Raw genomic sequence first — 27,782 nt, forward strand, 5'->3', positions numbered from 1 at the left:
CCGGGCTGCTGGCCACTGCCCACGAGTCCACAGAAACCAAAGGCAGGGGCTCCTCCCACCTGTCCCATTCTTCCCTCGCAGCTGGGCAGGCCGCAGGCGGGTCAGCCCTCGGGGCGGGGCCCTGTCGCCTCCCTCCACCGGCACCCGGACTTCCGAACAGGACAGCCCAGCAGCTCCGGGGTCACGGGCACAGGGCAGCGTCCCAGGGTCATTGCTCGAGGGGTACGGTTGTGTGCTCGCTGTCTGACGGTGGCGGGTGGAGGCCACCTCCCGGCGGACCCCGCGTCCGCCCCCAGGACCCCGTCCGGGAGGAGACACCTCACCGACCTCCTGCTCTCTCCAGCTGTTGGCGACCCTCTCCCGGGCCAACTGCGGCCTCACCGTGGGTTTGGGCGCCACAGCGCACGGGGCTCCCGTGTCAAGGAGGCCTGGGGACTCCTCACCTCAGGGAGGGTGGAGCCCAGCCACCCGGCCTTCCCCTCGGTCTTTATCTTGATCAGACGCCTCAACGTGGCCCCCAGACTTCCAGGTCTGGTTTCTCCTAGTGACCTCTGTCTTCCTGTTTCTTTCACCCCACCCCGCCAAGCTGGGACAGAGAGGCCAGACTTGCTGGGGACACTGCACTGGTGGGTCACCAGCCCATTGCTTGGGCCCGCCCAGCCTTGATGGTGCTATATTAAGGCCTTGGTTTTGCCCCTGCACCCGCTTGCTTGCTTGCTTTCTTTTCTTTCTTTCTTTTTTCCTTCCTTTTTTCTTTCTTTCTTCTTTCTTTCTTTTTTCTTCTTTCTTTCTTCCTTCCTTTTTTCTTTTTCTCTTTCTCTCTTCTTTCTTTTCTTGTTTCTTTCTTTTTTTTCTTTTTTTCTTCTTTCCTTTTTTCTCTTTCTTTTTTCTTTCTTCTTTCTTCCTTCCTTTTTTCTTTTTCTCTTTCTTCTTTCTTTCTTTTCTTTCCTTTTTTCTTTCTTTCTTTCTTTCTTTTTTTCTTCCTTCCTTTATTCTTTTTCTTTCTTCTTTCTCTTTCTTTTTTCTTCTTTCTTTTTTCCTTCCTTTTTTTCTCTTTCTCTCTTCTTTCTTTTCTTCCTTCCTTCTTTCTTTCTTTCTTTTTCTTTCTTTTTTTCTTCCTTCCTTTTTTCTTTCTTTCTTTCTTTCTCTATGTTTATTTTTGAGAGACGGACAAGTGGGGGAGGGGAAGAGAGAGAGGGAGACCCAGAATCCCAAGCAGGCTCCAGGCTCTGAGCTGTCAGCACAAAGCCCAATGTGGGGCTCAAACCCCCAAACGGTGGGATCATGACCTGAGCCAAAGTCAGACGCTTAACGGACAAGCCCCCCAGGTGCCCCAGCTGTTCTCTTAATAACCGTCTGGAGATTCCCTCCCTGCTGAGTTCCGTGTTTGTAGAGCTTAACTACATCCCCTTATCTTCTTTCCCTCTTTCCGCCACTGCTGTGCAGAGGACACCTCGCTGGTTGTGATCTTTCAAACACATTCTGCAGGGCACCTGGGGGGCTCAGGTGGTTGAACGTCCGGCTCTTTGTTTCGGCTCAGATCGTGGTCTCGCGGTCTGTGAGTTCAAGCCCCGTGTCGGGCTCTGCACTGCTAGGGCGGAACCCGTTTGGGAGTCTCCCTCTCTCCCTCTCTCTGCCCGTCCCCGGCTCTCTCTCTCAAAAAGAAATAAACTTGAAAAATTATAAAATATGTTTTGTAAGCTGTAGAGTGACAGGCTGACCAGAGCAGGTCTAGAGGACAAATGCACATGGCCGGAGACCCTGGGCTGTCCCCGAATGCAGGACCCAGGAGACTGTGGGGTGTCCTCGCCTGGGGACAAGCTCTTCCACTGGAGGAGGGCCACCGGCTATACATGAGGTGGGAACACGCTTGCCTCCGGAAGCATGCGTGCGTGGGCGTGCGAGGGGAAACGCAAGAGGAGGACGGTGGGGGTGTGGCCACGTGTCCACTGTCTTGCCTGCCCGTCCTGTCACAGAGGGTTCTTCCCTTTTGGAGGACCCTCCTTTGCTGGTCTTGGTGGCGGCAGGCCCGACCTCCCCAGAAGGAGGTTAAACGGCCCCGACATTCCTCTCTCCTTGGTCAGCTCTGCCGGGGCCTCTGCCTGGGCTGGGCCAATCCGGGGTTCCACCTGGGACTTCCGATTTCGAGCAGAGAGTGAACACCCTCAGGGACGGTTGGAGAGAACGGAGAGAGGTAGCTTGGGAGCTACCAGCGGGAGCAGCCTGGAAACCGGACCGTCTACGGAGCCCTCCTGCACACACCCCACGAGTCTCGCCTTCGGCCCTGGCACCTGTGAACACCCCACCGGAAGTGTGGGGTTTCTGCCAGAGACATGAGGTTCCCAGTGGGCCTTCTGCAGCCACAGGAACCCTTGCAAGTGAGCTCCCCGGCCGGGGGCAAGGGGAAGTCAGAGGTCTCAGCACAAGAGGACGGGCCTGCCTCGCCGGCTCGGACGTGAAGGCCTCGCATGAGAAGGAACGGAGGTGGTCCGCTGACGGCTGGCAAGGAGGGGGCCCTCGGTCCTCCAGCCGCACGGACCTGTGTCCAGCCAGCAGCCGGACTGAGCCTGGAAGTAGGGTCCCCCGGAGCCGGCGGCCCGTGGGGCGCCCGGCCAGGCTCGGCCCTGGGCTCTGACCTCGTGAGACTAAGCACAGTGCCCAAACCTGCCCCGTGGCTTCTCTGCTCCGACCACTTCCCAGTCTGTTCCCGCGGAGTCAGTGAGTGACCCCGGTCCCCTTGTCTGCTGAAACAGAGCTGGCCTCCTCCTCTCCTTCCCCGTCCCTCCACGCCGCGGCAGAAAACACGTCGCACCCTCCTCGTAAGGCTCGTGTTCAGGCCCGCTCAGCCTCTGTGGGCCGACAGGTGGCAGGACAGGTGGTTGAAGCAGCGTCAGCTGTCCTGGAGGAACTGAGGGCCCCCTGAGGGTCTGCTCGCACGCAGGCGGCCATCGAGAACGTCCGCTTCCATCGGGTGCCGGAGTGCGGGCCCCCCCGGGGAGCGTCTGAAGAAGCTGGGCTCCTGGGGCCGGCAGTCACGGGCTCTAAGAAGCAGAGGGGACTGTGAGGCTGTTCTAGAATGCACCAGGCCCCGGGCAGGACGGGAAGGCCGGGGCAGAGTGGCGGGGTTGGTGAACACCAGGAGGGCCTTCTTGGCCGCTGAGCCTGGGTCCTCCCTGCTCCTGGTGCACGGGGAGCCCTGGGGCTCCCCAGGATCACAGGTCTTGGCCTGGGACTAGTGCGGGGCCCCAGAAGCATCTGTCTCTCGGTGCTGGTGGAGACAGCACTTGTGAGGTCGGGTCTCGGTGAGGAGTGGGGTGAAGAGAGGGGCGTCTCGGGGGGGCTGGCCTGGCAGCTCTCCAGCTGTCCCCTCCCTCCACATGGCCAGCCACCCCCAAAGCACCCGCCTTAGAGGACCGGGCTACTGGTCCGGGGGTCCCAGCGGCCGGGGACAGTAGAGACATCCCGGGAGTGGGGAGGGGCAGTGCTCTCTGGCCAGTGAGCACCCGGACGCCTCCACCTGCCGCCGTCTGCACTCGGGGGGGTGAGGTGGGGGCAGGCGGGCGGGCTGGGACCTACCTCCGGCTTAGGGTGTACTTGCCCCTGCGGTCCAAGCCACAGCCAGAGCGAAAGGCGAACCAGAGAAAGGAGCTGAGCAGCACGGCATACACCTGGGGGGGTGGGGGGTGGGGGGTGGCGTCGGCACAGGCACCGGCGGCTCCAGTGGGGCGTGCACTGCCTCCCTAGAAGGGTCTGGGCTCTGCGGGGCTCCCGCCCGTCTCGGGAGGTGGGCACCGTCACCCCCCAGACTGCGTCCCTGGGGTCAGCAGCGTCCTCTCTGGCTCCCCGGTGTTCCCCCAGACCGGAGATGCTGGCCTGGGGCTGCCCCGTCTGCCCTCCCGTCGGGGTGGGGGTCCTGTGGATGCAGGGGCAGGCGGTGGGGGAGGGGTGCCGAGGGAGGGGGAGCGTACCGTGGAGGCCAGGCCGATGCCAGTGAGGGTGGAGGCGATGTTTCCGTAGGTCCTCAGGAAGCTCCTGACCCCCACCAAGCAGTCCTGAGCAGAGACAGCTCGTAAGGCGCCTGCCCTGACTGCCCCTCCCCTGCCCGGGGTCGAGGGCCCCCCCCAAGGCAGAGACCCGCGGTGCCCACCGAAGGCGAATGCTGGGGTGATGGGAAGTCGGTGGGGCCTGGGGGCTCTGGGGAATGGCGTCACAAACAGGTGAAAAACGGACGGACAGAGCGGACCTCTGTGGGGACTAGAGGTCGCTGCCCCAGGGTCCAGCGCGTGCCTTTCTTAGGCGTCCCCTGAGCAGCCTGTGCTGGGTCATGCATCTGGCTGCCGTGGGCAGGCCGGCTCTCCCTCGCTCCCTGGCCCGGGGCTGGGTGCAGAGCATCAGTGAGGGGGAGGGGTGGGGGTGCTGGCCAACAAGAGGGGCAGAGAAAGCACTGGGGGAGAGGCCTGGGGTCCTGGGCATCCCCATCCAGTGCTTCCCCGGGGCACGGCTGCCGCAGAGGCTCTGCCTCCAGAAAAGGGAGGTGACCGACCCATCTCTGAAGCACTCAGATGGCGCCATTTGGGTCTGGGGAAGATGTTGGCATTTGGGGCGGCGGCAGAAAGGAAGCACATTCGGGATGTTGCTCTGAAGGCTGGGATGGGGGAGGGGAGGCTGGCTTGCCGTCCGTCTGTGCATCTATCTGCCCCCATGTTCGCTGGGCCCTGGGCCGCAGGACTGACTTCAGCTGGCTGGGAGGTTGGGACCTCTGGCTCCCAGGGCTGCTGGAAATGGTCCCAGGAGCTCGGGCCGCGACGCTGCAGCCTGGCCTGGGTGCCCTGGGCGGTGGGGGGGGGGGGGGGGATGGCCCCTGATCAGCCCCTACTCCCCCTGTGGCTGCTCCTCTTGGAAGGCAGGCTGGGGGCCAGACCACCGTCAGGGACTCCACCCCAGCCCCTCCAGCGCCCTCTCCCGGGGTGGCTCCAGCGCCCACCCCCACCCCCTGAGGCCTTTACAGTGGGGACCCCGCCATTCTGGAAGGTCGCCAAGCGGCCTGTGGCCCAGCTTTGCAGACGGGCGCCTGAAGCCTCTTCCTGGGTGGCAGAAAGCCCCCTGCCAGCCCCGCTGGGCCCTCCTTTGCCCTCGCCCCTCCCCTGCACGCCGCCCTCCCTCCCCTGCTGGGCCCGGAGCCCTAGCAACCTCCTGTCTGTTTCTTGGAGGACGGCCAGGAGCCTCTGGCCCACAGATAGGGGTGGGTTTGTTTCCCGGACATGGGGGAGGGGAGCAGGGAAGGCGGTGGGTTGGAGGAGGGCTGGTGGGGTGGTCGGAGGGAGGGCCACGTCCCTCTCTGGGGAGCAAGGGACTTCCCAGCCTCTGTCGCCGAGGCCCTTGGGCGGGCTGACTGGGGCCGGGCTGTTCCTTCCCTCCGCGAATGCACTTCCGGCTCCTTCCGGAGGAGCCCCCTCCAGATCACTGTCTGTCTTCCACCTCCCTCTATGCTTCTGGAGGCTTCCGAGGGCAGGCCTGGCCTTGGGGGGCCCCGAGCTGAAACTGCGTGAGGCAGTGGAGGTGTGAACGGAGCCTGGGGCCGAGTCCAGCCCTCACTGCTGCCTCCAGGAGCCCGGGGAGGGAGAGCCCAGGGTCCCGGCTGTCCTCCTCACCTGTCTGGTGGCCTCCTCTCCTGGACACAGACTGACCTCCGTGCCCCCCAGGAGGCCGAAAGGAGAGTTCTTCCCACAGCACAGGAACTGCAAGAACACGGCGGGGGGAGAGGTCCCCTAAGGGTCAGCTACAAGTGGTCACCACGGCCGCCCGCCCGGGACGGCTCACGTGCCCAGCTGGGCCTCTCGGGCTAGGACCCTGTGGCCACCTTGCTTGATATGCTGTGTTATCGCCACCTTGAAATTCTTCATTTTTTGACAAGAAGCCTTTTTAGTTTTGCTTCGGGCCCCCCAAATTAGGTGGCCAGCCCTGCCCGGGTCAGAGCGAGAAGACGAGAGGTCTTTGTACCCCCCGTCCCCACGACCGAGAGGGCGTCGGTGGCCCGTGTCCTGGGACCCCCTGCTCAGCATCTGGCCCGGCTGGCTGACTCTGGGAGGGCACCCTGTACCCATTTTGGGGGTTGCAATCCACCTGGGGAGGCCGAGTGTCCCGGAGCCGCCCAACGAGGAGGAGGCCACCCCCCACACGCTCACCGTGTCCTGAATGGCCACCAGCTGCTGCCGCAGGGTGACGGACGAGCTCCTCACTGCCTGGTCATACACCAGATCGTAGGTGTCTAACACGGCACCCTCCACCTGCACCGAGAGCATCGCGGGAAGGCCTCTGTGCCGGAGAAGCCCCTTCCCTATGACGGACGCAGCTCCCCAAAGGCGGGCCTGCCCCCATGTGCCTTCCAAACAGTCCCCTCCTCCTTCCAGCAGGCAGAGCTCCCTGAGGTCTCCTGGGAGGCTGGTCACAGCAGTCCCCGAGGCTTCAGCCGGGGGGATCTTTCCCCACAGGAAGGGCCACCCATGCCACAGTCCCGCTCTGGGGCCGCGGTCACCTCCGGCTCTGATCTTTTGGAGCGTAGAAGGCCTGGCCGAGGGAAGTGGCCGCCCTACTTCTGTTGATCTGGAAATGGGGGTGGGACAGGGAAGGCTGGCAGCCAGGCCTGGGCAGAGAAGGCTGGGAGGAGCCTCCTGCCAGGAGCTCAGCTCCCCCCCGATGGTCTAGGTCTCTCCCCAGAACCACGTGGTGGGTCCTGTAAAGCCAGGCAGCCGGGCTCCAAGGAAGAAGCCTGGGCACCCAGGGCCGGCTCTGAGCAGACAAGGCAGACAACGGAGAAGGAAGGTGCGGACAGGGGCCTGGCCCGGTTCCGTCTTCACCTCGCACCCAGCGTCACCCAGACCTCACTGCCTCTATCTTCCCAAGCACCTGTTCTGCAGACCTAAATGCCCACCTGTTGCCAGATGAGTCCTTTGAAGACAAACGGGAATCTCACCACCTTTAGGAAGCCTTCCCTGACCGCCCTGGGGTCGATGGTCTCCTGGCGTGGGCCAGGCTTCTTTGAGCTCCCCTGTCCTGTGATGCCTCCTGTCCCTTCCTAGAGACCCTGAGCCCTCCCCTGCCCCCTCTCCACCCTGTGCCGTTGTCACACTGACAGCTGGGACACGATGGCTGCTCAGGGCTGTCCCCAAGGCTGGGGGTAAACAGATGACCCAGCATGACCCACATGCTCCCCGGAAAGGGTGGCTGTCCTGCTGGCAGCCTGGAGGACCGGGGTAGGCGGGCCACAGAGGGTCTCTTGGCCAGCCACGTCCAAAGCCCCTGTGCCTCAACAGGAACCAGAGGGACGTTCATCAACCCCTCCACACCCACTCCTGGCACTAAGGGACCCTCCCATTGAGACACTGCACTGCAAGCCATCCCAAACTGGGTCAGCTGGTTTCCAGCCAATCGCTGGGAGGTGGGCAGTGCACTGGGCTAGAGGGCAGGCGTCAGGCTGGCCAGCACCGCAGTAGGGCCTGGCTGGTGGCCCTCTCTCTGCCTCTGTCTCTAGGTATAAAACGAGGGGAGACCATGAAGCCACTGTGTCCCCATGGGAGGGCGTCCCTGTGAATCTGGGGGCCTGGGAGAGTGGGCCTAGGGTCAGCGGGCAAGTGGCTGAGTCAAGGAGGCCAGCTCGGACCGCCCTCCTGGTTGCATCACCCCCACTAGGGCCCAGGGAGTAGCCGGGTGGCCCACGGCCGGGCCCTCGCGATTGCAATCTTGGCGTAGGAAGAAAATGTGCTGACCGGGGTCTGTCCCCAGGACCCCAGAAGCAGGAGGCACGGGCCCCGGCTTCAGGCAAAGCCACGCCCCTCACCTAAGACCCCGGGGCCTAGCAGTGGGGGCCCAGCTGGACCCTCCCCACAGGCCTGGGCATCTGTCCCCGTTACTGGGTTTGGGGGTGCTCTGGGAGCCTGAGGCCTTGTTTCTCTGTGACAAAAGGGGGGGTCACCTGGTGGTCTCGGATGCCTCTGTGCTTCCTGCCAGGGTCCCTCCTCCTTGAGCCTGACCTCCAGGACCCCAGGGGGCCCCCCTAGGATGGGTTTGGAAACACAGGGGTGGAGGGGATCTTGGGGTCTCTGGATCCGTACCCCCCAGACAGTGCTCCTCTCAGATTCCCACCTGGTCACAGGGTGGTGACCCCAAATGATGCTGGGGGGGTGGTGCACTGTCTAGGGTAAACCCCAGGCAGAGAGGGGCAAAGAGGCATTGACTCAGGGCAATGTGCCCTGGACGGTGACCCCTGGGCCTGAGTACCTCCTCTATAGAGCAAGGCCATGACCATCAAACCTGGCCCGGTGATCCGGCCTCCTCCATCCGAGGAGCACGTGAGGGAGAAACGAAGAAGCCAGGACCAGAGAGGGTCAGCACAAACCTAAAAGCACACCGTACAAGCCAGGCCCAGTCTCCTGACCCAGCTGCCCCTGGGGGCCTCTGCTTCTGGGGGCCCGGGCAACAGAGACCCTGGGGCCACTGGGACTCAGACACACAGGCAAGAAATCCCGGCTTGTCACCTGCTGCCTGCACAGTGTTTTGCCAGAAACCGAGTACATTCTAGCCAGACTGGCCTCGGTTTGCCTGGGCTGGTCCTTTGGGAGCACACGGAGGAACTGAGGCCCAGTGGAGAAGGGATCACAGAAAGTCAGGGCAGACAGGGTCTATGCAGCAGAACTCTCCCAACCCTGTCTGCAGTCCCACCTGCTGGCCCCTTGACTTCTCAGCCTGCTCCAGAGACCCCACCTGGGTCTGGGCTCTCATGGGTGAAGGTTGGGCCCAAGGGCCATCAGGATCTTGTCAACTGCTGGGGACTGCGGAGGGCCTGTCTCTTGTCCCTTTGGCCTCAGCCAGGGAGCAGCTGGGCTAGGGGCTTGGACCCCTGGGCCTCCCTCTCTGAGCCTCTTGGGTACCCGTTTCCTCTGCCCAGACGGGGGGCCTGCCTTGCCCCCCAGCCCTGCTCTGGGAGGGGGCCAGCCCCACTCCCCAGGCAGGCTCTCAGCTCCGTCTCAGGGCTCTGGATTCAGACAGAATTTCTGCAGGGCCAGGCTGTCCTGGCCCCTGTGCCCGAGGCACTGCCCCCAAGCTGTGGTCTGGCCTCTGTCCCTTGGGTCAGCACCCAGGCCTGCGGGCTTTGAGCCTGGCTCATGTACGCTCTCTGGGGACTTTGGCCCTGAGGACTGAGTTATCCCAGAGCTGGGGCCTCCCCCCAGCCCCCAAATCGGGACGGGGCCCCCTCTCACACCCTGAGTCCATCCACACTGTGCTGAGATAGCAAGCACACAGAGGACAGCAGCTGACGGGCGGAGGGGGGACAGACATGGGAACCACCTCCCGTGGGGGTCCACCCCCCATGGGCATCACCGCCCCGATCACCACCAACACGGAAGCCCTGGGGAAGAGCCCACCCCGAAGTGCCACCAGGAGGACAGCCCCGCCCTTGCGTGGCCCCCTGGCTGCCCCTGCTCCAGGGCTGAAGGGTGGCTGTCATCTGGGGATAAGGCCTGGACACCGGCAGGGCTTCTGGGCCAGTTTCCGGAACACGGACCTGTCTATTCAGTCCCTCAGGTCAGCCGGCCGCCCCTCCCCCGCACCTTACCCCCTTTCCAACTCCTGACCCCCCGGGCCTGGGGGGCTTCTGAGGCCTGTCCCAGCCTTCAGGTCCCAGTCCCCCCCAGAGTGGACTTTACCTGGCTCAGGTACCCCCTGCTGTGTGATGCTTGGGGGTGGGGGGGTGCGGGCAGGCACTCACCTGGGCAGGGTTGTGGAATCTCCAGAAGGCCACCTGCACCAGCATGCAGAACGCCAGGGCAAAGCACAGGAAGCCCTGGGGCGGAAGAGACGACGGTCACCCTGTGCGGCCCGACCGGCCACCTCGAGGCTGGGCCTGGGCCCCCTAGTGCATGGGGTGCACACGCAGGCCGAGGAAGAGACCTGGGCTGAGGGCACACTGTTCCCAGCCCTTCTGGCTTGTTTGCGAGTTCTTCCCCTATTGGCCATTCTGGCTCGCGGGGGCCCTTCCGTGGCAGCGCCACGTCCCCCCAACCCCAGGGAAGGAGGCAGTCCCCTGGGTGATGGGAGCCCCCACCCAGTGGGGCTGCTTCCAGGGGCGGGCGCTGGGCTGAGATGCGGATCTGGGAGAAGGGTCCAGCGAGTGGAGCACAGGGGTGGGGGGTGGGGGCTTCTGCAGGCGCACAGCAGGGACTGCTCATTTCTTCTTGCTTTCTGGAACGTGCCTCTGGGTCAAGCCCCAGCCTCTGCAGCTGGGCTTCTGTGGTTCTGGCCGGAAGGAGCTAGGGCAGGTGGGGCACCCCCAGGTAGGGGGAGTCTGGGCAGAGGCCCGCCTCCTGTCTTCACCCCCTGGGACCCCAGCGTTGGAGGAGATGGAGTTCTCTGGGGGGAATGGCTTTCCATCATCAGTGCCCCCACGGTGCCCTCCTCTCTCTGGCTAGGGGGTCTGGAACTGTTGAGCCCCTGCTGGCCGAGGCCAGGGAGTATTATGGGCCCCTCCCCGGAGAAGTGTGCACGACCCGAGCTTTTGTGGGCAGCTTCAGAAGGTCACCCGAGACCAGGAACCCCGGCTCACATGCCGCCCCGGGGATGTCACCCCCACTGCAGCTTGACCGGCCACCTGCGTGCCGGTGACCCTCAGACCTGGGACTCCAGCCAGGTCTCCTCCTAGACCTCCGGGCAGTTCGGCTGGCTGCTGACCACACAGCCTAGGTGTCCAGAGGCCCGCTGTGTGTGCCTCACCTCCCTGCCGTGCTGGCTTTGTGAGGGCACCGCCGCCCCGTGCCGCGGGGGACAGTCCTCCCGGGACTGTCTGCAGCCTGGGGCAGACTGCGGCCGGGTTCTCCCCACCCAGCCACTGCCTCGCTAAGGATGACACCCAGGAGGATCGATGACCAGTGGAATCGAGAGATGCCCTCAGACACAGACACACGGACACTGGCTGGGCGGGGCCGGGACAGAGAAACGGTCCATGCCAGGGGCCTCCACCAGGTGCCGGGAGAGAGCAGGCCACGCCCACCAGTCCCCAAACTTGGTAGGCGCACTGGGACCTCTGGCTCTGCCCTGGGGTGCGTGGTGGGGGGCGGGGGGGGGGGGGAGCAGGCAGCCCCCTGTCTTCCCCTGCTGCCTCCTGCCTGCCTGTCCTAGAGATGGCTCCACCTTCCTCCCCCTCCTCCTCCTTCTCTTCCCCCTCCTCCTCTTCCCTCCTGCCTCTCCTCCCTCTCTGCTTCCTCACTATCCCTCCTCCTCCCTTCTGCCTCTTCCTCCTCCTCCCTCTCCCCCTTCCCCTCCTCCTCCTTCACATCCCTCTTCCTCCCCTTCTTCCTCCTCCTCCCCCTCCTCCTCTCCCTCCTCCCTATCCTCCTCCTCCCCCTCCTCCCTATCCTCCTCCTCCCCCTCCTCCTCCTCTTCCTCCTCCTGTTCCCCCTCCTCCCTGACTGGCTGAGGGCCTCCTTCTCCATCTGGAAACCATCGCTCAACACTGCCTCCCAGGATGGGGGCCCTGAGCCAGCTCAGGAGACCAGCATTTTCCAGAAATCGCTTCGCTCCTCAGGAGAGAGCACGCCACCTCCCTCCCTCCACTCGCCCGCCTGCAGGGAGGGCCTCTGGCGGCCCCAGGCCCACCTCACCTCCCCAAGGGCCTGCGCAGCCTGGAGCCGCTGGGTGCGGCCGGCCCAGCGCCAGCATTTGCTTTCTCCTTCTAAATAAAAACCATGAATAAATCAGCCGCCCTTTGGGCTCCGCTCATTTCCTGCTGAGAGGCCCGCGAGGGGCGAGGCTGGAGGAGGTGGGAGCGGGAAGGGGCGGGCGGGGGACAGTCGGGAAGGGTCCCCCCGCTTGCCAGTCCGTCCACACGCGCTGCTCGGCGTGTGCAGACGCACGGCCGCGCCAGACACCGCGGCGCACGAAGGTGCACGCGCAGGGGCGGCTCCCTGGCGCGGGCCCTCGGGGGCATCGGGCCGGGCGCCCAGGGAGGGGGCGGGGTGCCGCAGGCGGCTGTCGGCTCAATCCCGGTGCCCCTGCCCCCTGCCCACAGGCCAGAGCGGAAGGCGCCCCGGAGCATCTGGACCGGGAAGAGCCGCCGCGGGCTGGGGATGCCCGGATCGGGTGCCCGGAGCGCGAACTGCGGGAATGGGAGCGCCTCCCGCCTCCCGAAGCTTTACCGCTTCGGCCGGCACCACGGCGCCCCCTGGCGGCCGAGGCTGCCGCCCCGGCGCGGGCCTCTCCAGGCGGGCGTGCGGCCTCGTTCTCCAGCCTCGCCCCGCTGGCAGGCCCCCAGCCCTTAGGGCTCCGCTCGGGGGCGGGGGGCAGTCCACCCGCCTGTCAGCTCCCTGAGCCGGGCCTTAGGGCTCCTGGTCACACAGACGGACGGCCCTGCCAGTGCCCCAGTGCCCCCTCACTCCTGCCCGGCCTACCAGTCAGCCGGGAGCCGGTGCCCCTCGAGCCCCCCCTGGGACTGCAGCTTTAGGAGAGGCCTGTGTCCCTACAAACCAGGAGTCATTCCCCAAACATTTGCTGACACGGGCTGGGTGGAGAACCCTGCCAGCCCTCGGCGAGCCCCGGGGTGGCTGGCTCCCTGGCTGGTGACCCCATGAACCGCTCTCAGGGTAGGGGTGGGGTCTGCAGGAGGAGAGGGCTGGAGGCAGGAGGGGGGGGTCTCCTAGGGGGTAGAGGGAGGCCTGGGGGACCCAAGGGGCTGCAGGGAGCCTGCCCTGCGGGCAGCGGAAGGGGCTCCCGGTGTCGAAAGGCTCTGTGTCTGTTTCTTTACTCTGTAACTGTGTAGCCCCCCCACCCCACCCCGCCCTTGCATCTGAATAAACAAAGAAGCCACATTCTCACTCCAAGGGGGAGGCAAGAAACTTCGTCATCCTCCAGCTTTGGTCCTAGGCCCCAAGCACGTGAGAACGTCTCAGCAGAAGCGAACATCATGTTCCGGGACGTCAGCTGCCGACAAACCTGGGAGGCACCGGCGTGGGCGCCCCCTCCCCCTCGGTGATGCTCACCTTTGACCAGACCCTACCCTGGAGTTGCGAAGAAACACGTACCCCGGACCCCTTTGCCAAATCAAACCTGAGTGACGGAGGGACTTTCTCTCTGTCCTTTCTGAGCCTCCCCGTCTCCCTCCATCTTCTCTGTCACTGACCCTGATATTCAATAAACTTTTCACTTCCTCCCGCTCGCCTGTGACTTCTGTCCTGTGAGAAGCGGACGGCCCTCCTGGCTGGTTCTGCGGGACCCCCTCAGGGTCCTTGGGCCTGGCCTGCCTTTGTCAACTGGACTCTGCGCTGGGCCTGTAGGGAGTCCCGGAAGGGGCCCAGGCTGGGGGGGCACGTGCTGGTGGCGGCGGTGGGGGGGAGCAGGTGAGAGCCCAGGGTCCCTTAGGAGAGGAGGGTTCGCACCAGAGGGGGCAGGACGGACGGGCCTGGGGAGGCAGGGATGGGGACAAGGGGCCGCCGCTCTGGAGTCGGATAGAGTCTCCCCACGGCTGCAAGGGAGCAGTGTGGGCTCCGGGCCGCCTTGGGGCACTGCGTGAGCCCCAACCGACAGTGATCTGGCCACCAGAGGGGTGGGGGGGCATATCCCTGCCCCCCCGCGTGTCCTCGTAACAGGAGATGGAAGCCGGTTCCCAGAGCCTCCAGCATGATGCAACCAGACCTCCCCAGGCCTTCGGCAATGGCTTCCAGGCCTGGGAGGGCCGCGTCTGCCCCCTGGATGACGGAGTAAAGGAGGCCTGGCCGAGGGGCCCTGGTTGGCCCCGGTGGATGGGGGTCCCAGCTGGCGCACAGCCTTCGGACCTCCGTCTCTGTTGCCACACTGTGAGGGGTGCTCCCGGCCCTCCCCGCTCTTGATCCCGCCCCAGGGGCTGGGGGGCTGGGGGAGGGGCAGCGAGAACTCACCCCAGCCATGAGGCCCCCGGCCTCCCTCACGGTGGCCACAGCACCCAGCACGGCGCCCAGGGTCAGGAGCCCAGCCAAGCTGATGCTGGTGCAGAAGGCTGGGTGGGGAGAGAGAGGAGGAGGTTAGGGGTGTCCCGGACGGGGGTCCGGAGTGCACAGGGCTCGTGTCTGAAATCCGACCCGAGGGTACACTTGGGGGGTGGACTTCTGGGAGCTCTGAACAGGTCCGCACGCCCCCTCAGGCAGGACGTCCCGCCCACCACCCACTCCCTCTCCTCCCAAAGCTCAGAAGGCCAGAGGGAAGGCGGAGTTCCGAGGCCCCGCCCCCCACTTCTGCTTCTGCAGTCGCCGGGCTATCTCGGAAGCCACCAGGCAAGAGCGGGGTGTCTTATCGGCCCAGGCTCAAGACCCAGGCTTCCTGCTCCAGGATTCCGGCTTCAGGGTAAAAACTGGGGCCTAAGGGGCAGGAGGCCTGGGGCTGGGACCACGGCCCGATCCTGTGGGCCTCAGTCTCCCCCACGGTTGCCTTCCTTGGCGTCCTGTGCTCTTGCCTGAGACCAAGCCCCCAGAGTGCATCCAGGTCCGGGCCCCTTTGTCCTGGAGCAACGCCTCCAGGACACGAGGCCATCTGGATGCTACGTGATAGTCCCGCTTGTCCCCAGGCCCCCAAGGGAGGGCGGGAGACCTAGGGAGAGGCAGAGGCTGTGTCCCGGGCCCTGGCTCTGCCCGGTGGAGAAGGACCCCGGGGTGGCCCTCTCTACCCTGACCCACTGCCTGGCCCAGCCTGGCTCCACTAGGAGGCCCTCACCCCAGCCCAGGATGCCCCCCACGGCCTTTGCACCTGCAGCCTCCCCCACCCCGACAGGACCTCACTTACCCCAGCGGCGTGTGGCCTCATAGGGGGTCCTGTCTGAGGATGCGCGGCCGACGACAGCAAAGTGTGTCCCTAGGTAGTTGACAGCTGCCATGGCGGCCATAGAAAGGCCCAGTAGCTGGGGGTGGGGCAGACCCGCAGTGTGGGGGCAGGGCTGGGCGCAGAACGGGGCCCCAGAGAGCAGGGTCTGGGTGTCCTGGGTCCACTGGCCAACCTCCCTCAGCTTCATGGTCTCACTTGGGACAGGCTCACCTTGTCCCAGACACCGCGTCGCACACACAGATGCACCAACAACACACTCACTCCCCACCCTCCCCCACCACACACATTCCTTTTCCAGCCGCCGAAAGGACCCAGAACCTTGGGTCATTCTGTCTGCACAGTGGAGGATGGGCCCACCCCACCCCAGCAGCCCCCTCCCCCTGCCCCCTGCCCCCTCTGACCTGCGCTGCCTGGCTAGGCCCCCAGGGGCGTCCTGTCCCCACAGTCACCTGCCAGGAGCCCACCACCAGGGGCTCCAAGTGCATGTCCCAGGGGCAGGATAGGGACAGCAGGGCTGGGTGTGGGGGAACCACAGTCCTAGAGGTCCGATAACGTGTCCCGCCCCCCCCCCACCCTTCCCGCCTGACCAGCCTGTTACCAAGACAAAGGAGCTGGTGACCAGCAGCTGGCACTTGGCCACCCTGACTCGACTCCAGGACTGCATGGTGGCCTCCTCCGGTCCCTGTTCCTCTTCCCTCCTTCCCTCCTCCGCCCCTCCCCGCCCACTGTGGTTTCCAGCTGGGCAGGGGCCTCTGACCACATCTGCCCGCCCAGGAGGTAGGTTGCGTCCTGCGTGTCTCTGTGTTTGTCAACACACCCAGAGAACTGAGCCTCTGGCTGCCCCAGAGGACACAAAGGCAGCAGAGGAGGGGTGGTGAGGCCAGCTCCTGCCACCCCTGCTGCCCCCCAGCCCTGACCCAAGGCACCAGGACCCCTGGAGGGATTCGGGGCCTCCCCCGAAGAGTGTGGCCTTGTTCTCGGTGTGGCCGCAGAACACATCCTGGGAGGAGGCGGGTGAGCAGAGAAGGTGCCTGGGTAGGGGGTGAGCTTCCTGTCCTGGGAGCATACAAGTGGAATCCTGCCCCAGGCTTGATTCTGGGAGGAATGTGGGAGGCAGGATCTAACGCGAACATCAGGATTGGTGTGCCATCTTACAAAACATCATTTGAAATGTTCTGTGACGACAAAATATTTGGAAAGGGAATTTGACTTTCAACGCCTTCGTGGCACAAAGGGGTGATTTGGAGCAGAGCCATCTTGGGGGCACCGGGGAGGACCGGGGCCCTGGTACCACGCACCCGGCTGGGAGGCCCAGGGAGGCTTTGTCCAAACCTGAGTCTGTAATTGGACGATTCAAACCTGAGGGTGAGGCAGGGCCACAAACTCACATGGGGCTGTGTCCCCCGGGGGGGACACGTGGTGAAGACACTGTCTGGGGTCCAATCTTGGCCGGTTTGTACCACTCGGCCGCTGTTGTGCTCCTCAGGGAGGCAGGGCTGACCGGGCGGAGCAGGGGGCTCACCTCCGTGCTGGAACGGCTCCCTTCTGGTGTCTCTCGTGTGGGGTCCCCCCTGGACACTGGGGACCTCAGCAGGGGAGGGGGTGCCCCTGAGAGCTGCAGGCGAGGTCACCCCTTGGCCTTCTGGAAACCAGCATTTCCGGCCATCTCCTCCCACCCGCTGCTAAGAACAGGGGCAGCCGGGACGCCTCCCCCATCCCGGTGCCCCCAGACCCTCCACTCTGGTCCCAGGAGTACCCCCCGGGTCTGCAGGGGCACAGGGGCATCTCTGATGACTGTGGCACCGCTCCAGATCAGCCCAGGCATGACCCAAGAGGCGGCAGGAGTGGGAGCGCAGGATCCCGGGTGCCTCAGGGTGCCGGCCGTGGGGACTGGCCAGCTTGACGCTCTCTTGGCAGAGGTGAGCTGCTCACTGCCGTCACTTCTCTCCAACTTTGGTGAGAGACACAGCGCCTGGCAGCCTCTCGGGAGGCAGTGAGGTGACCCTGCCTGCAGCCAGACCCCCAGGTGCCTCCGTGCTCAGTTTGGAGAAAGGCTTTCGGAACCGGGCCTGGGTTCCTGGCCTTCAGACACTTGCCCGTCTCCTCCGGGCACCTGGGGCGGCCACTGACCTCCGGGAGCCGTGAGGGGGCCTAAAGCAGCAGGCCGATCCCCGAGGGGTGGCCCGGTGGGACGCTGCCCGGCCTGCGCCCCTCAGACCCCGTCCTGACGGTGGCCCCATTGCGAGCCAGCCCCGGCCTGCCTCCTGCTTTCTTTTCCACGGAAGACGCTGGGCGCGTGTGGGAGCACGTGCACACATGTGTGCATATGTGCGTTATATGTTATTTGCTGGCCGGCGACCTCCTTTTTTCCTTCCTCCTTCGCGACCTCATCTAATAATTAATCCGGTCATTGGAAACTGTCATAGGAGCTGACTGAAAGTGCCCCCAGTGGCCAAGGCTGGGACAGCAGAGACCCGGCTCGGGGACGTGGCGCTGGACGATAGCCCCATAACCCACCCTGTCACAGACACCCGGGCGCCCACACTGGGCAGGTGGCCCATGGAGGAGAGGAACGGGAGACGAGACCAGGACACCCACCGGCCTGGAGAAGCCCAGGTGTGGCTGTCACAGCGACGTCCTTCCGGAGACCACAGCCCGGCCGCACCTGACGCACACCTCCGCCAGGTGAGCCGGGCCAGCATCGTGGGGACGAGGCAGGTGGGGAGCAAGGGCCCGGACGTGATGGGGTGGGAAGGGCGCGTCACCCTGTGGCCCTCCCCCCAAACCCACAACCCCGCCTGACCGTGACACACACACCAGACAGACCCCAACTGGGACGCGCCCCACGATGTGGCTGACCTGTCCCCCTCAGAACTGTCCGGGTCATCAAAAACTGTCAGAAACCTGAGGACCAAGTGTCCCGCGGTGCCCTGGGTGAGAACCGGGGATGGAAGCAGGACGGTGGGGAAAGACAAGAACTCTGCGTAGAGTGTGGACCTTTAGTTAACAATAACGGGTCAGCAGCCATTGATCCGTTGTGACAGATGTCCCAGACCCACGTCAGATGTTGGTGCCAGGGGACAGCGGGCGTAGGGGGTGCGCGAACTGTCTGCACGACCTTGGCAACGTTTCTGTAAACCTAAAGCTGTCCTACAATAGCTTTTATTTAGAAGCGTGGTCATGTCCAGAACCCCAGTCTCAGCACCGGGCGGTGGGGGGGGGGGGGACGCAGTGGTGCTGGTTCTGCCTGTTCACTCACTGAGCCCTGAGCTCCTCTTCCCCCGCTTACCCACCCCCAGTCCATTAACTGCTCATCCACCAAGACTGTCACCTGTTCGGTGACGGCACCTGCCCACCTGCCTGAACACTCGTGCACTCACCTGCCCACCTGCCCACCTGTCCACGTGGGACCCGCACAGCCCCAGGAGCCCCTCTTCCCCCAGGAGGGCCCACCCCAGGCTGGCAGGGCACACGTTGGCCTGGCCTGGCAGCGGCCGAGCCACACCCAGGCTCGGGGCTCCGGGCCCTGCTCCATCCCCCCCCCCAAGATTCTGGGACAGAGTTTGTCCTGCCCATGAAGGGGTGGGGTAGGGCCCATGGAGGGCTGCACCCCTGCACGCACGCAGAGGGGGTCGAGGGGTGCATCCACCTCACGGGTGCCAGCGCCGCCTCCGGAGGGGCGCGTGGGGCCCCAGGCCCCCTGGAGCCCCTGCCCTGGGCCCAGGCGTCAGCAAGGAGTGTGGACTGGGCGCTCCCACCCGGCGGGGCCCAGCCCCCCCAGCCCCCCGGGGGCCCTCACGGCAAACATTTCCAGCCCACTCCTGGAATTTATTTAACCCGCGGTGAAACAGTGCCCGATGGCGAAACGGTGCAAAGCACTCACTGTCAGCGCCGCGTGGCTCCGGGGCATATCCACACCCCCGCCGGGGGCCCGGGGCCACTCAGGCTGCAGACCCCACACCCCAGGGGGTCCCTCGGACAGGCCCTCCATCTCTCGAGGCAGGCCAGGGTCGGGGTGGAGCCAACAGCCGAGTGAGAAAGGGGACAGGACAGGCCTTCGCACTTAGGCGGTGAGCTCCGTGGCCGCATCCTGCCGACCGAACGCTCTGCCCCCGCGGGTTCGCAGCCGAAGCCCGGGCCTCAGGGTGATGGTGAGGGTGAGTGAGGGCGTGAGGGTGGGGTCCGCGATGGGATGGGTGCCCCCACCCCCCGCCCCGGCGACGACCCGCAGGGAAGTGCACACGGGAAGGGGGGCTCCCCAGGAACCGCGTGCGGGGGCCCCGGCCTCGCAGCTTCCAGAACCTTGAGGATAAACGTCTGAGGTTGCAGGCCACACCTGTGGTGTCGTGGTGCGAAGGCCGTGGCAGGCCATCACACGTGCACCTCGTGTTTACGGAGCACCTCCGAGCCAGCTCTGGGGAATCCAGTGAGGGAAGCAGATGTGGCCACCGGCCTCGGGGGGCCCATCCGGAGCGGGGAGGTGGGGAGGCCTGGGGAAGGCTCAGGTCGGGCAGGGGTGAGGCGGGGGTGGACCTGGGTCCTGGGGGCAGAGGCATAGGCGTGTGGGGAGGCGGTGAGAAAAAGAGAGGGAGCAGTCACCTCCCGGCAGGAACTCTGTCCGGTCGTCGCCTGCCTATAGGACACGCAGTCTGGAAACGCTGGGGCCCGTCCAGGTGGCAGGAGGGATGGGGGACGAGAGGCGGGAGGCAGAGGTGCTGGAGGCCTGGGTGGGGGCAGGCAGCCGAGACCCCGTTCTGAATGCCCCCCCCCACCCCCCGGCGTGCAGCCTGGTGCCTGCAGAGGTGACCCAGGACCAGCTCTGGCCAATCACAGTGGCCTTCCCTGCCCCCAGTGGTGGGCCTTGAGGTTGGATATGTGACCCTTAAGGGCCACTCTCTGGGTCAGGAGCTGCAAAGTGGGGCCCCCAGTGGTGCCTTCCCTGCCTCACGGAGCCACGTAAGGCTGAACGCCAGGATGAGGGGAGCCAGGGGCCCCAGGCCTGTGCCACGCCAAGGACCCAGCTGACCCTGGGCAGCACATGCTACATCGGCTGAGGGCTGCCGTTCGCACAGGCCGGCATGAAGCGAGGTCTGAACGGGGTGTGGTAGAGCCAGACCACAGCAGACGGAGGGGGGTGGGCACCGGGTCAGGAAGCATGGAGGAGGGCTGTTGGGGGGGGAGGGACGGCCGCACTGCTGACGATGCAGGTAGGGGTGGCCCGGCTGGAAGGCCCTGGAGCCCTTGCGGGCCTGTGATGGGGACCCATGATCTCAGCTGCTGGACCGTGTGTCCCAGAATCAACCTGGAAGGACAGGAGCACGTGACAAGCTCTGGGTCAAGGGAGGAAACGTCCCACCTGAATCCCGACAAGAGAGACCCCCCGCCCCCCCCCCGCCGCCCCGGGTCAGCTCCGAGACCAGAGCCAGTTCACGGCCCCAGGCCCCGTGCTTGGAGGGAGGACCCCGGGCACGGCTGCACACGTCCGCTGGCCACCTTGTCCCCGCCTTCCGCAAAGGACCTGCGGCGTTTACCGGGGCGATGGTGCCCCGGGGGAGGGAAAGAAGCAGCCTCTGGGGGGGCACGGGGCCCTGGCTCTGGTCCGACCCCGATTCCCAGAGGCCCCAGACGTCCCTGTAACCAGCAGTCGGGGCTCACGGGGGCCCACAGACTTCTAGCCCAGGGCCACCTCGCACTGGGGCCAGCGGGTCCCCCCCCCAGTGCGCGGCCTCCTCTCCAGCTCCCGGAAGCGTAAAGGGAGTTGACATGCTCGGCAGCTGGCAGCTCCCCACGTGGGCTCCCCGACTGTGGAGGGAGGGCCGTCGTGGCGGGACAGGCCCAGGGGAGCCTCCGGAACCGCCTGGCCCCAGGACGAGAGTCCACACACAGCAACGCCGAGTTCCCGGGGGCCGTGTAGACGCTGAGCCTCCACTCGGGACTTGATTCCCGGCGTGCCCCCATCCCCCTTGCCGGCCCGGGCCCGTGAGGGAGGCAGGAGGGTCCTGGAGGGCGGGTGACGGACCACACCAGCCCTTCCGGGCACGGCTGACGGCTGGAGCCGATCGAACACCCCGTGACAGCCATGAATCTGGTAAAGGCTTTAAAGAAAATAATAATTATTTGTAAGATTCTATTTTTAAGTAATCTCTCCACTCAACGTGGGGCTTGAACTCACAACCCCAAGATGGAGAGTCACAGCTCCACTGACTGAGCCAGCCAGGCGTCCCCCCAAAATAGATTTTAGTTTTTAAGCAGCTTTGGGTTTACAGATATCGGACAGAGAGTTCGGAGACACGGCCCTCCTCCCCACACAGCGCGTCCCCCGTTACTAATATCTTGCATTCGTTGGGGACACGGTCGCAATCGATGAGCCAATATGGACGCGTTACTATCGTCGGAAGCGCACAGCTGACACTGGGGGTCCCTCTGGGGTGTGCGTTCCGTGGGTTTGAACTGATGCATGAGGACGCAGATCCACCACGACTGTCACGCGGGGCAGTTTCCCTGCCCCAAACCCCCACGCTCCTTCTGTTTATTCCTTGCTGCCCTTGAGCCCCCGAGGGCACGTGATCTGCGCCGCGTGTCGTTTTTGCTCTCGTCCAGATGTCACCGAGTTAGAATCGTGCAGTGAGCGGCCTGTTCGGACCGACTTCCTGCACTTAGTGAGATGCCTTTACGTTTCCTCCCCGGCTTTCCACGGCTTTCCACGGCTTCCTGGCTCGTTTCTTTTCGGTGCCGAATAACATTCCCTCGCCTGGACATCTCACAGTTTATTTATCTGTCCACCCGCTGAAGGACATCTTGATGGCGTCCGGGCTTTGTCAGTTGTGAACGTAGCTGCTGGGATTATAAATACAGCTGCCGTGAATGTCCCGTGAGCCCGCGTTGCGTGGTCGTAGGTCTTCGGCTCCCGCGGTAAATACCGGGGAGCGGGGCTTCTGTGTCGCGTGGTAATGGCGTGTGGAGTTTTCTCAGAAGCCACCAGACTGTCTCCCAAAGCGGCCGCCCCCGCTTCCCATTCCCACAGGAACAAACGAGAGTTCCCATCGCCCTGTGTCCTCGCCAGCATTGGGTGATGTCGCCGTTCTGGCTTTGGGCCGCTCCAGCGGGTGTGTGGAGGGAGCTCACGACTCTTTTGATGCGCGTTTCCCTCCCGCCACGTGACGTGGAGCATCGTTCCGCGGACCCTGCGGCCGTCTGTGCGTCTTCCCTGCCGGTCCGTCTTAAATCAGGCTCTTTTCTTCCTCTTGAGCTCTAAGGGTCCTTTGCACGTCTCGCAGGCGAGCCCTTCGTCAGGTGTGTGTTTGCCAATATTTCCCCCGGTCCCTGCGTCTCCTGGTCTTCACCGGGTTTAATTGTAACAAAGTCGAACTTCGCAGCCATCCGGCTGGCGAGGCATCTGCCCCCCTGGTCGTCCCAGTTTGCACGGCTGGAGGGGCCACATCACAGGTCTGCACCGATTCACGGCCGGCCGCTAACTGTTTGGCTGGACGGTCAGGGACCCGGAATGAATGCAGTTAGAAAACGGGCCGCAGGAGGTCTGGGGAGGAGGGTCTGGGGAGGAGGAGCGCGGCTCGACTTCCCCGAGAGGGCACGGGACCTGAAGGTGTTTGTGAGCCACGTGAGCACCTGCTGAGGGGCTGACCGCCTCCACCGAGGGCAGTCCCAGCTACCGGGGAGACAGGATGGCCGCTCCGTGGGACAGACAGCCTCCCTCCGCGGCCGCTGCCATCGGCAGGTGGGTTCGGGAGCCCAGGTGGGGGTTGTGCCCCGAGACCCCGCGGGGACGAGCCCTGACGCCCCCATGCCGTGCGGGGGCCCACCGGCTCCCCTGAGGCAGGCAGTGGCCGCCCTGGACGGCCTCCCCCAGGGACAGGGCACCACTCTGGCCTCACTAGGGCACACTCTGATTCTGAACGCAGATCCGCTTTTCCTGACCACCGCGCTCCTGCCCAAACTCCCGCTGCCGACTTCCGGAGCGCCTCATTCGCGATCACGGCGTCTCACGCACCCCTATTTCTGGCCAAGGAGCGCGTGGCCCAGCCGGCGGGGTGGGCAGCGGGCCCCTGCTCGTGCAATTCCTAGGTCTTCCCGCGTGCCTGCCTCCCCGGAGCAGCCGACCAGGGAGGACAGGGGAGTGGCCTTTTGAAGTCTGGGCCGTGGCATCTGCTGAGTGGCAGCACTTTGCGGGGCGGGGACAACGCCCTGTAGGATGCAGGGGACACTCTGAATCAGCTCAGATTCGTGGCTCCAGAGTCGTGGGGGTAGTGGCTGGGATTTCTGCCACCCGATGGAGCCCCACCGCTGAGACCCTGCCTTCCCGTCCCACCACTCCAGGCTCTCCAGGTCTGGAAGTCCGAGTGCCTGCGGGAGGGGCTCCCACTCAAGGACACACGACCGTCGGTTACGCTGGAAGCCGAGACGGCCACCGGGCCACCTTGGGGTCCTGGCACCGGAGAGACGGCAGGCAGAGGGGGGCTCACCGCGCAGGCTGGGGGGCCAATCCTCTTGAAGGGAGGCTGATGTCACACGATGGGGTTGAGGAGTATGTTTGTCAGGGAGCAGAGTCCCTGGAGCACCTCGGATTCCTCTGTCCCCTTGTTAGAGTCCACGGGACATCACAGCCATTGGCCCAGACCCATCAGGAATGACGGCTCGGGTCATCCGCGGAGCCAGGAGCCGCAACCAGCTGAGGGGCATGTCGAGACGGAGAGAATGTGGCATGGTGGGCGGGGGGAGGAAGGCGTTTCTGATCCGGGTCGTCCACGCGGCCCACTGCACGAGGCGGCCTCGACAGTTGCTTGAGCTCCTTCCTGATTTGACGGGAATGGGTGGGACATGACTACCGTCAGTCACCAGGTTTTCTTCTCTGTCCCCCTCTCTGTCACACACACATCTGCCTCCGGTTCTCTGTCCATCTTCCTGTATTAAAGGTCACGAGTGGGGCGCCAGGGTGGCTCAGTCGGTTGAGTGTCCGACTTCACCTCAGGTCACAATCTCACAGGTTGTGAGTTCGAGCCCCGAGTCGGGCTCTCTGTGGTCAGCACAGAGCCTGCGTCGGGTCCTCTGTTCCCCTCTCTCTTTGTCCCTCCCCCGCTCGTGCTCGCTCTCACCCTCTCTCTCCAAAATAAACAAACATAAGAGAAATTTAAAAAAATCACGAGTTCACAGCGATTTGTCTGATGTCAGCCCAACACGGCGGGGGGGGGGGAGCACTAGGCTCCCCCATTTCGTATCTGTCGCTCCTTTCTCTGACCTCGGGCACCTGGCTTCCCCCAACCCCAACACACACCCCTCGTTCTTCCCTCTCTCCCCGTATCCCACCTCCTCGCCTGTGACGCCCGCCCTGTCCCCCAGCCTCCTCTCCTCAGCCTGGATGTTTTGAAGGAAGGGAACCGACAGACGTGTTTTAAGTAAACAAACGAGAAAGGAGCAGAAGCCCTTGCTCTGTTCTGTGACGGCCTGGGGGACCCGGACGGGGCCTGGCCTCGGCTCTGCCCATACTCATCACCCAGTGGAGCAGCGACATTTGAGTGGGAACGTGAATCCTGGGCAGACCAGCGGAAAAGAGAAGCCACAGTCCGACGCTCACACGGCCTTCGGAGCAGAACGAGAGGTTCAGGGAATCCTGACCGACACTCCCCGAGCAGAAGGGGTGGGATGTGCAGCAGGAAGAGGTCATGGGGAGCACATCCCAGGAGCCAGGGGACAGCGGCAGTCGAGTGACACGGCGAGTGACACATGGCAGCCCGGGAGCCGCAGAAGAGTTGTCAGTGAGGAGGACGGTCACACGCAGGGATTCGGGGGCGGCCCAGGAAGCGGAGGGGCGCGGGGAGAAAGCATGAATAGGTTGATGTGCGCGGTGACACGGGGACACGAGACATGAGGGGAGGAAACGCCGGAGAAGGAGCAAGTGCCTCGGAATTAAAGAAACCCAGGCAAGCGCTCTCAGGAGCCAACGGGACGGATGGGAGGAAACCGGACGCGTCCGAGTGACACTTACAAACACCAAAGTTCTGGAACGTTCCGGAGGTAGAATAAAGATCCCGTCAGGAACAACCCTCGGAAGGTCGGGAGTGTTGGCCACGGAAACACCCGCTTTGCCAACAAGATTCTCAGATTCCCAGAAATAAATCTGGGAGGGTCCATCAAGAGCTGTGGAAGATAGCAGACCAGTACGGCTCACAAAGCCAGCAATCAAGGAGGAAACGGTCACCCGCGAGAGACCACGGGCGATGCTAACGTACCTGGAGGTGTCTAGAAATCAGCGGAACGGGAATATTTCAGGCCTCCACGTGGCAGATCCTAGACTCAGACAAGGACCCTGATGGACGTTGTTCGGAGCAACGGCTTCCTAGGGCAGAGGCGCCCGTCTTCCCCAGATCGACCCAGGCACCCAGCGCCAGCCCACGCAGATTCTCAGCTCGGAGTTTGCAACACTCAGGGCACTCACCCACCACCGACACTGAAGCGTAGAAGCCGGTGAGTAGGACAGTCAGCTTGATGCAAAGAACAGCAAAGGGGGACTTGCCTCGTCCGACAGAAAGACCCAAGATGAAGCCCCGCGGAAAAATCCCAAACTGCATGGGACAGACACAAGAGGGAAGACCAAAGCCAGAGGGTGGACGGTGTGGAGACACACACCTGTAGACATTTGCTTCACGCTCAAAAATATTTATTTGTTCATCGGGGCTCCCGGGTGGCTCAGTCGGTCGAGCGTCCGACTTCGGCTCAGGTCATGATGTTGCGGGTTCGAGCCCCGCGTCGGGCTCTGTGCTGATGGCTCGGAGCCTGGAGCCTGCTTCGGATTCTGTGTCTCCCTCTCTCTCTGTCCCTCCCTCGCTCCTACTCTGTCTGTATCTCTCTCTCTCTCAAAAATAAATAAGCATTAAAAAAAATAAAAAAGTATACTTTGTTCGTGAGAGTCTTTCTGTGAACAATAAAGCCGTTAAACAAAAAAACTATTTTTCTCATTAAATTTTAATGGCAAAAATTATGATGTGCTCCAACCCAACCCAGTACCCCCTAAACTTCCACAGGTAAAATAATATATCAATTGAGGAAGAAAAATAAATGTGTACAAAGATCACGGGGATTTAAAAAATCAGTTTGTCAATATTTAACAAAAAAAAAAAAGGGAGGGGTGCACCTGGGGGCTCAGTCAGTGGAGCAACTGACTTTGGCTCAGGTGATGGGCTCACAGTTTGTGGGTTCAAGCCCCACATCGGGTTCGCTGCTGTCAGCCTGTCAGCACAGAGCCCACTTTGGATCCTCTGTCCTGCTCTCTCTGCCTCCCCCTCAACTGCACTCTCCCAAAAAGAAAGAAATATTTAAAATTAATTAATTATTTAATTAACTTTAAAAAATCGGTTTGTCAATTTCTATAAAACGACCCAGTGGGAGTTTGATTGGGATTATGTTGAATCTAAAGATGAACTTGGAGAAAATTAATGTTATAATACTGTACCTTCTAACCAATGAATATCGTGTACCTCTCCATTTATTTAAGGTTTTTATAATTTCTCTCAATGTTTTGTGGATCTCAGTGTATAGTTTTAAACATCTTTCGCCATATTTACATCTATATACTTAATATTTTTTGTGTTACCGTAAAAGGCATTTTAAAGTTCATTGTCCAATGGTTCTTTGCGGGTATACTGAATTACAATTTGTTGTCTATACTGATCTTGTATCTTGCAATCTTGCTAAACTCATTTTAATTAGGGTGGTGTCTTTGTACATTTGATCGGACTTTCTTCAGAGGCGATCGTGTTTTCTGTAAGAACGTTTTGTTCTTTCCTTCCAATCTGGATGCCTTCTGATTCTTTTTCTTGCCTTATCACACTGGCTACAACCTACAAAACAAGGTTAAATAGAAGTTGGAGAAGAGACATCCTTGTCTGGTCCTTGGTCCTAGAGGGAGGGCATCCAGTCTCTCAGCACTAAGTTTGATGCCCTTTATCAGGGCGGGAATAGTTTCCTTGATTCCTAGCTTGCTGGGATTTTGAAATTCATGAATGGCTGGGGCACCTGGGTGGCTCAGTCGGCTAAGCGACCGACTCTTGATTTTGGCTCAGATCATGATCTCACGGTTCATGAGTTTGAGCCCCACGTCAGGCTCTGCACTGACAGTGGGGAACCTGCTTGGGATTCTCTCTCTGCCCCTACCCTGCTCACTCTCATCCTCTCTCTCTTTCTCTCAAAATAAATAAATAAACTTAAAAAATTATGAATCTCTATTGGATTTTGTCAGCTGCTTCTTCTGTGTCTACTGAGATAAGGATGTGGTTTTTCTTTTTAGATTTAATATGGTCGATTAATTGAGTGGACTGTTTTTTGAATGTTAAACCAAGTTGCACTCCCAGAATAAACCCCCCCTTGTGTATTGTTGGACTTGATTTGCTGGGGTGTTCATTAGAATTTTTGCCCCTATGTTCACGAGAGATGGCAACTTGTGGTTTTCCTTGCTTGGGTTGTATTTGTCTGACTTTGGTATCAGGGTAATGCTGGCCTCATGGAATGAGTTGGGAAGTAGTCTATACTTTTTAATTGTTCTAGATGGGTTTCTGTAGGACTGGTTTTATTTGTTCCTTAAATATTTGAAAGAATTTACGAGTTGTGCCATCTAGGCCTGGAGTTTTCTCTGTAGGAAGTGTTTTTTGTTTTTGTTTTTGTTTGTTCACAACAAATTTAATTTACTGAATAAATATGGGGCTATTCTGGGTATTTATTTATTCTTGAATGGGTTTTGGTAGTTTGTGTATCTTAAAGAATTTGTCTATCTCATCTACGTGGATGACCTTATTGGCATAAGGTTTATAATATTTTCTTAGTATTCATTTAATATGTATATAATCTATAGTGATGAATTCCCTATCTATCTATCATATCTCTCCCTCTCCCTCCCTCCCCTCCCTATTGATTGATAGATATCACCTAGTGGTTCT

The 27,782-nt window shown here is 62.3% G+C and overlaps 2 protein-coding genes across 17 annotated transcripts; one reads left to right on the top strand and one right to left on the bottom strand.

Moving 5' to 3' along the window:
• Nucleotides 1–1,677: 1,677 nt before the first annotated feature.
• Nucleotides 1,678–15,525, bottom strand: TSPAN32 (tetraspanin 32). 10 transcript variants are annotated; one of them, XM_047101132.1, is made up of 11 exons: nucleotides 15,437–15,525; nucleotides 14,800–14,914; nucleotides 13,923–14,020; nucleotides 9,767–9,841; nucleotides 6,186–6,287; nucleotides 5,652–5,738; nucleotides 4,544–4,829; nucleotides 4,148–4,194; nucleotides 3,969–4,052; nucleotides 3,577–3,668; nucleotides 1,678–3,041 (listed from the first exon to the last, which is right to left on the bottom strand). In XM_047101132.1, the coding sequence occupies exons 1-11, from the start codon at nucleotides 15,500–15,502 to the stop codon at nucleotides 2,891–2,893; spliced, it is 1,203 nt and encodes a 400-aa protein (XP_046957088.1). In that variant the 5' UTR covers nucleotides 15,503–15,525; the 3' UTR covers nucleotides 1,678–2,890. The 10 variants fall into 10 exon arrangements, 8 of the variants coding, with proteins under 8 accessions (XP_046957088.1, XP_046957089.1, XP_046957093.1 ...); XM_047101133.1 differs by lacking the exon at nucleotides 15,437–15,525 and adding an exon at nucleotides 15,288–15,344; XM_047101135.1 differs by lacking the exon at nucleotides 4,148–4,194 and having other exon boundaries at nucleotides 2,948–3,041.
• Nucleotides 15,381–21,007, top strand: LOC124527870 (collagen alpha-1(I) chain-like). Of its 7 annotated transcripts, none has more exons than XM_047101141.1 (6): nucleotides 15,381–15,615; nucleotides 17,366–17,523; nucleotides 17,659–17,772; nucleotides 18,842–18,870; nucleotides 18,910–18,995; nucleotides 19,744–21,007. In XM_047101141.1, the coding sequence occupies exons 1-6, from the start codon at nucleotides 15,501–15,503 to the stop codon at nucleotides 19,890–19,892; spliced, it is 651 nt and encodes a 216-aa protein (XP_046957097.1). In that variant the 5' UTR covers nucleotides 15,381–15,500; the 3' UTR covers nucleotides 19,893–21,007. The 7 variants fall into 7 exon arrangements, 5 of the variants coding, with proteins under 5 accessions (XP_046957097.1, XP_046957098.1, XP_046957100.1 ...); XM_047101144.1 differs by lacking the exon at nucleotides 15,381–15,615 and adding an exon at nucleotides 15,659–15,852; XM_047101143.1 differs by lacking the exon at nucleotides 15,381–15,615 and adding an exon at nucleotides 15,659–15,852 and having other exon boundaries at nucleotides 17,265–17,523; nucleotides 19,744–20,021.
• The last annotated feature ends 6,775 nt before the right edge of the window (nucleotides 21,008–27,782 follow it).

The sequence above is a fragment of the Lynx rufus genome, unplaced genomic scaffold, assembly GCF_022079265.1.
Source record: "Lynx rufus isolate CCGP_SWC_20201006 ecotype Redwood Valley unplaced genomic scaffold, mLynRuf1.p SCAF_58, whole genome shotgun sequence".
In the NCBI taxonomy this organism is placed as follows: Eukaryota; Metazoa; Chordata; class Mammalia; order Carnivora; family Felidae; genus Lynx; species Lynx rufus.